A 7,034-nucleotide genomic window follows, 5' to 3' on the forward strand; every position below is an offset into this window, starting at 1 on the left:
TGTACCCACTTGGAAGCACCACTGGAGAGCTAGGTTCTGGTTAGAGCAAGAAGGTGACAAGAATGTTCAGGGAAGAGATTGAGGTAATTCATAAGTTCCAAAGGCCTGAGGACTTGGGACGGGTGGAGCGATGGGGTGGAAATGGTTTCCTCCTGGTGGTTTTTCTCATCTGTCTTCAGTGTGCTTATGGTCACATATATAAAGTGCACATACGTAAAAGTGCACCGACCAGGGATGGAAGCCATGGTTAACAGTCCTAGTGGAGTAGGTCTGGCCAGCGGTCTTTTGCCCAAGAGGGAAAACCCTTTGCCCTCAATCACGCTCCACAGCCAGGTGGCAGGAACTAGGTGCCCGGTTTTTGCGGCCGTGGCAGTGCCCCTGTCGTCCATTAAAGCTGGTGGGGTAACGATCAAGCCTCAAGAGCTCTGTGCTGGGAGAACTAGACAGTGGCCACACTGCCCTGACCCTCCAACTCCTCTCCACCTGCAGGATTCCAGCCACTGAAGATGGGCACCCGGCCCTCGCGGTGGCAACAGCTGCCAGCTCATAGCCTTGGACGCACTGCCCCCAGAACTACTGGTGCAGGTGCTGAGCTACGTGCCACCGCGCGCATTGGTGACCTGCTGCTGCTCAGTGTGCCGCGAGTGGCGCGACGTCGTGCCACTGTGTGCCACAGTGTGGCTGTTGCAGCTGGCTCGCGACCGCAGCACGGAAGGCCGTGCACTCTATTCGGTCGCCAGCGCTGCCCACCCAATAGCAAGGACGAGAAGGAGTTTCCGCTCTGCGCCCTGGCGAGCGCCTGCGAGCGCCCCTGGGCAGCAAGCTCATCTTCAACTCCTACAAAGAGCGTTTGTACGGAGGGCAGGGCCAGAATGGTGGGCGGGGCCAGGTAGACCGGAGGGATAAATGGGGTGGGGAACCCAGGGAGGCCGAATGAGTGGGCGTGGACCGGCTAAGAAAACAGGGGTGGAGCCAGGGCAGGGAGTCAGGGCGTGTGGCCCAGGTAGAGGCCCTTGGGAAACTGGGTGGGCAAGGCTAGGCTGTGGGCCCTAGGAGCTGAAATGGATGGGCGAGGCAGAACAGAAGGAACCAGGGGACCGAGCAGTGTCAGGAACCACTAGTGCTGGGACCGTGGACTCCAGCGTGGTGGCTAAAGGGGGTGGAGCCAGGGGAGGGCTGGGAAGAAGCCAATTGGGTATTAGTGGGGGCGGAGTTTACATAGAAACTTTGTAAGGCCCCCTTGAAAGTAAGTGGGCGGGGCCAGTGCAGGAGGAGCTAGCAGCAAGTGGAGCCTGGGGTGGGGCCAGGGGACAAGCTGAGTAGTAAGAGGCAGAAGGAAGACAACTGTGTGGTAGGAGCCTGGAGTGGGCCTGAGGAGTTGAGTGACGCGATTGTGGGGTGGGACCAAGAATGCCATCTGTTGGAAGGCGGGGCCAGAGTAGAAGAAGCAGGAGGGAGGATCTTGGTGGGCGAGGGCAAGTTGGGTGGTGGTAGACTCTGCTGGGCCAGCTGGCAGGTGAATCTCTTGTCTTCAACCCCATTGTATCACACGGAGGGCTTCAGATGCTGGGAGGTGGAACGCAGTGGGAATGGCTGGGCTGTGGAAAAGAACCTAACAGTGTGGTGCGGGGGGCTCCTTCCCAGACCTGTTTCGTGACTTCTTTCGAGTGAGTGGCCCTTGATCCCTGGGGCAGGGGCTTAAAGGAGGGCGGCAGACCCTACACCACTGTCCTCATCCTCACCCTCACCCACCTTCACCCTCCCCTCATTTATTCAGTCAACAAATGTTTGTTGAGGGCCTGCCATATACCAGGCAGTGTTTTGTAGGTCAAGATACAAGGAAAATGCAGAAAAATCAGGAACCTGCTGTTTTCATTTGCATTTTAGATGTAGGGTAGGAGGAGACATTAAACACATAAACAGTAAAATAATAACACAACAAAGTACTTACTCTCTGATAGATGCTTTACATATAACTCTTTTAACCCTGGCAACAACCTAGTTACATAGATACTATCGTTATCTCCACATTATAAGGCACAAAGGGTTACCAACATCTGGTAAATGGTGGAGCTGGGATTTGAACCCAAGTTATCTGGCTCCAGAACTTCTGATTGGTTGGCTGATTCTCTTTATCCTCACGCCCCATACTCATTTCCTTGCCTCCTGCCCCCACGGTCAACCATTCTCACATGGCATTATCCAGCCTTCTAGTACTTGCCAGTATTTTAGGGGTGAATAGCTCATTGCTGCTTTAATTTTAATTTGCATGTTTTTTAGTAATAATTAAGCATCTCTTCATATGCTTGTTAGCTTCTCAGATTCCCTTTTTTATAAATTGCCTGTTCATATTTTCTGTTAGGGCTGATGTCTTATTCTTGTTGATATACAAGAATTTCTCATATATTCTAGATGTCTGTCCCTTGTCCATCCTAGAAATTGGAAAATTTTCTGTATTAACTCTGTCCATGGTGTTCTTTGTTGTTATTTTCATATGATCAAATTCATCTTTTTTTTGCTTTAGAATTTGTTTTTGAAAATTTTTTTAAAGATTTTATTTTTAGAGAGAGAGGAAGGGAGGGAGAAAGAGAGGGAGAGAAACATCAATGGGTTGCCTCCCACTCACATCCCAACGGGGGACTGGCCCACAACCCAGGCACGTGCCCTGACCAGGAATCGAACTGGCGACCTCTTGGTTTGCAGGCCCTGGCGCTGAATCCACTGAACCACACCACCCAGGGCTGAAATTTTGTTTTTAAAAATCCTTTCCTATATTAGATTCTAACAATATTCTCATACTCTCTTCTAGTAAACTTGTAATTTTATCTTTTACATTTAGATCTTTAATCTACCTTTGAATGTGTTGTTAGCTAAGGACCTAGTCCCCCTCCACCCCCCATATATTGAGCCCATTTTCCCAACACCATCTACTAAGAACCCATCCCTCCCTCTTGGAAGGCCAGTGTTGCCTCTATCGTGTTTGAAGTTCTATCTCAGTCTATCCCTGAGCACTGTGTTCTGTTCCACTGGGCAACTTCACAGTTCTTCCTCCAGTACGACACTATTTCTGCATTATGGCATATTCAAACGATGGGAGAAGGGCTGTTTACAAAGATAGGCAGACCACAAAGGATCCTGCATGACCTGGGCTAGTAACAATGGGGGGAAGGGTCATTACCACCCCTAGGCCTGACAGGGATAAGCGCAGGAAGCAGTTACTTGAAACTAAGTCAGAGAAGGCTGTGAGGAGAGGGCCCTGTGGAGCTGTGCCTTTTTGTTGCCAGACACAGCAGTCCCAGGTGATCCCTTGGGAGGGAGCCAGGAGGTTAAGCACCCCGATTTTACTCTCTTCTCTCACTTCCATCTTCTGCTGGAGCTTCATTGGCTGCCCCGAAAGGAAGGGAAGGGTAAGAGAGACTAGTACATACAGGAAATACCTCAGACCTTGAGCCCCCCACACTGTAGGAGGCCCCAGAATTCCCTGCTCAGTGTGGGCCTCCATTTGTGCTCATGTCCTGGTCCCCACAAATATCAGAGGCAGGCCTGCATCCGAGAGTCCAGGACAGGGTGGAAAATGGTGGAGGGATGTGAGCAGCCAATGGGGATGCCCAGCCCATCACCCATCTTGTCTACAGAGCAAACCCCTCAGGCTGCTTTGACAGGGTTGTCAGAGGAGGCTTCTGGGAGATGACTTTGGGGCTGTGACAGTCTACTCCACACACTACCCACCGCCCACACACCTTCTCCCCTTCCCAGATGGAGCTTCAAGCTTGTGGACCTGGTAATGGAAGGGGTGTGGCAGGAGCTGCTGGACAGTGCCCAGATCGAGATCTGTGTGGCTGACTGGTGAGTGAAGAATGGCAACCTGCCCCCGAACCAATGGTGGTGGCAGCAGTTCTGCAAAAGGGACTCATTTCATGCCCTGGGCTGGCCACTGTTCCTGTGCCCCCTTCAGAGTGAGGCTGAGAGGGGAAGTGATGCCGCAGTGAGCCCAGAGCCCCCACTCTGCATTCCTCCCCACCCTCTTCCCAGCAGACCTGGGGTTTGCTGTTGGCATGGGGGCCACTGACTGGCTCGGATCAGTCTGAAACAAGGTATCTCCCCTCACCCACTTCACCACCATCACCTGCAGCTCTGGCCTGACCCTGAGGGCTTGCGGACGCCAAGGCCTCAGAAGGGTTGGCAGCATTGTGCCCTGCAAACTGAGGCTCAGAAGGGGCAGAGTTGGGCCAGAGGCACTGGCCGGCTTCTGAGCCTGCAGGCCTATGAGGAGCCCCTCCTCTTAGGGCACTTAGGTTCCTTCACAATGCCCTCGAAGTCCTGTTCCCTCCAGCTCTTGTTCCTCCACAGAAAACCCAATTTCTTCCCTGGGGTTCTGACTCTTCCCCAGAGCACCCAGAGTCCTACTCCCTCAGGCTCCTTTCCAGAAATACTGGGCCTCCTCATCCGGTCCCCCAGGCCACGGTTTCTCCCAGAGCACCATACTCATGTCACCCCCCTCCACACACACCCCCGCCTCCCACCACAGACACCTGATCCAGTCTCTACAACCTACCCCAGGAGGGCCCAGGTTCCTCCCCCAGGCTCTGGCCCCATGCTTGGAACACCAGCCTCTTCCCCCCAGAATCCCAGGCTGATACCTCTCCCAGGCTGATATGGGTTGTGGGTGTGTGCAGCCCTGACCTGATCAAAGCGCCAGGAGGCTCAGCCCCCCGCCTCCCTCCTCCCAACCCATATATTGGGGGTGTGGCAGGGGCATCAAGGCTCACCGCTACCTGGCTGGTGGGGTACCCGAGAGAACTGCGGCTGCATCTACCGGCTCCAGGTCCACCTTCTGGATGTGCACAGAAACGAAGTGGTCAAGTTCCCTGCCTCACCCAACCCAGTCCTTCAGTGGACAGAGAGGCTGCCGACAGGTGGGTCCAGGCACACCTAACCTCGCGCTCCGCTCAGACTCCCTTCTCAGCTTGTCACACCACTGGGTATCTCTAATAGTAAGAGCCAGCAATCCTTGAGTCCTTATCACATCCCGGGCCCTGTTCCAAGTTTTCCCTTTCATTTAATCAGTACAGCAGCCTAGTTGTTCCACATACATTTACTGAGCACCTAGCTCTATCCCCATTCTAGAGGTGAGGAAACTGAAGCACAGGTCACGTGACTGCCCCAAAGTCACACTAAAGTGTGTAGGGCCTGATTCAAGCCCAGGATGGCACCCAAGCCTGTGATGTCAAAATCATCACATCTCAGTTAACAAAGTAACCCTTCAGGTGGTCTGTTTCCACTCCCCGTCCCTCACCATCCAACACTCACCATCCAGAAAGCTTCCACTACAAAGTGTGTCGGATCACCGGTCTCCCCTCCTTGTGGCCCTCCCGTGGCTGCATCCCAGAGTAAAAGCCCAAGTCCTCTCATCCTGCTACAGGAGGAGATGAAGGACGGACCCATGCTACAAATGGATGAGCCTTGCAAGCAGTGTATTAAATCAAAGAGGCCAGGCACAAAGGCCACATATTGTAGGACTGCATTTATATGAAGTGTCCAGAATAAGCAAAGCCTTAGAAACAGAAAGCAGATAGATTAGTGGTTGCCAGGGCCTAGGGGGAGGGAGGAATTGGAAGCGGTAGCTAATGGATATGAGGGTTTTTTTTTAATGGGGTGATGGAACATTCCAGAATTAGATAGTGGTGGTGGTGGCATAACATTGTGAATGTACTAAAAAACATTGAAATGTACAGTTTAAAATGGTTCATTTTCTGTTGGGTGAATTCTAGGTCAATAAAAAAAAAATTGCAAGAGATAAAAAAGCCAGAAGCCAAAGTCCTCCTATGGCCCAAAGGCCTCATAGCACCTGCCAAGTACCTACTTGACCTCATTTCCTACTTCTGTCCTCACCGTGCTCCAGTCACTCCTCCCTCAGGGCCTCTGCTCTGATGCTCCTACCTGGAATACCCTTCCTCCAGATCCTCACCTGGCTCTCTCCCTTCCTTCAGCTGTGTCTACTCAAATGTCACCTCAGTGGGACCTTTGCTCACTCATTTCACAGCCTCACCCTCCTGCAGAATTCCCTCTGCCCCGCCCCCATCCCTCCTCAGTGTCTGGGTCCCCTACTGGATGGTGAGCTCAACCAGGCAAGGATCTTTGAGGTCCTTTCCTCACTGCTGAATCCCCAGCACCTAAAGCAGGGCCTGGCACCTACTTGATTTTGGGGAGTATCAGTCCAGTTGGACGAAGAGCCCACAGGTCCTCACCATCTCATTCTCCTTCCCCAGGCAGGACTCCCACGTCTTCACCAACTTTGGCAAGGGCATCCGATGTGTCTTTTGAGCAGTATGGGAGACACACGCTCCTGGGTGGGGCACTACGGTGCCCTTGTGACCCATTCCAGTGTGAGGGTCAGGATCCACCTGTCCTAGCCCACTGGCCTGATCAGGCGTTCCAGGACCTGCTACCACCTGCCAGACATCATTGCCAATCACCGACAGCTCTGTAGCTGGGGGCCCATGTGGCTTGTTCCCAGCCAGCTTCCAGCAAACACCACTTGCTGCTGCTTTAGCATGGTGCCCCACGTGCTGTCACCAGACTGTTCACAGCTTCCCGAGTCAGGGGTTCAAGAGTTAACCAAGATTTTTACTTTGCCTGCAAATTCTTTCCTCACACGTGGATGTCAGCTGTAGATTGAGTCAGAAAACAAAGGCTAAAACTGTATTGCTAACGGGGAAACAGCTACTGACCTGGGACAGGACCCTTGTTGGCATGTTTCTAAGTTAAGCTGATTGCTGGCAGGGAGCAGAAGCCAGTCAGAAAAGCCTGCCCTGGAGGGGACCAACAGGGGCATCAAAGGGAACCCTTTGCTGTTTGGGGGGAGTCTGGGATTCAACTCTGAGGCCTGTGCGACTTCTTCCAGCACTGGTCCATCAGCACCTCCCCTTCGCCAGACTGGCACTTTCTTGCAGAATCTGAGACTAGGTCTGTGCTGTGCCATCCACCCACACCTCCTGCCTCTGCTTCAGGGGCAGCTTATCTCCTGTAAAGCC

At 52.9% G+C, this 7,034-nt stretch overlaps 1 protein-coding gene across 1 annotated transcript; it reads left to right on the plus strand.

Moving 5' to 3' along the window:
* The first annotated feature begins 506 nt into the window (after positions 1-506).
* Positions 507-6,455, plus strand: FBXO17 (F-box protein 17). Its single transcript, XM_024577642.3, is given in 11 exon segments — positions 507-544; positions 546-733; positions 736-795; positions 798-848; positions 1,554-1,618; positions 1,621-1,667; positions 3,757-3,843; positions 4,780-4,926; positions 6,270-6,311; positions 6,313-6,333; positions 6,335-6,455. Coding segments are annotated over 11 exon segments (825 nt in total). The 3' UTR covers positions 6,414-6,455.
* Positions 6,456-7,034: the final 579 nt, after the last annotated feature.

Source organism: Desmodus rotundus, chromosome 12 (assembly GCF_022682495.2).
Source record: "Desmodus rotundus isolate HL8 chromosome 12, HLdesRot8A.1, whole genome shotgun sequence".
Lineage (NCBI taxonomy): Eukaryota > Metazoa > Chordata > Mammalia > Chiroptera > Phyllostomidae > Desmodus > Desmodus rotundus.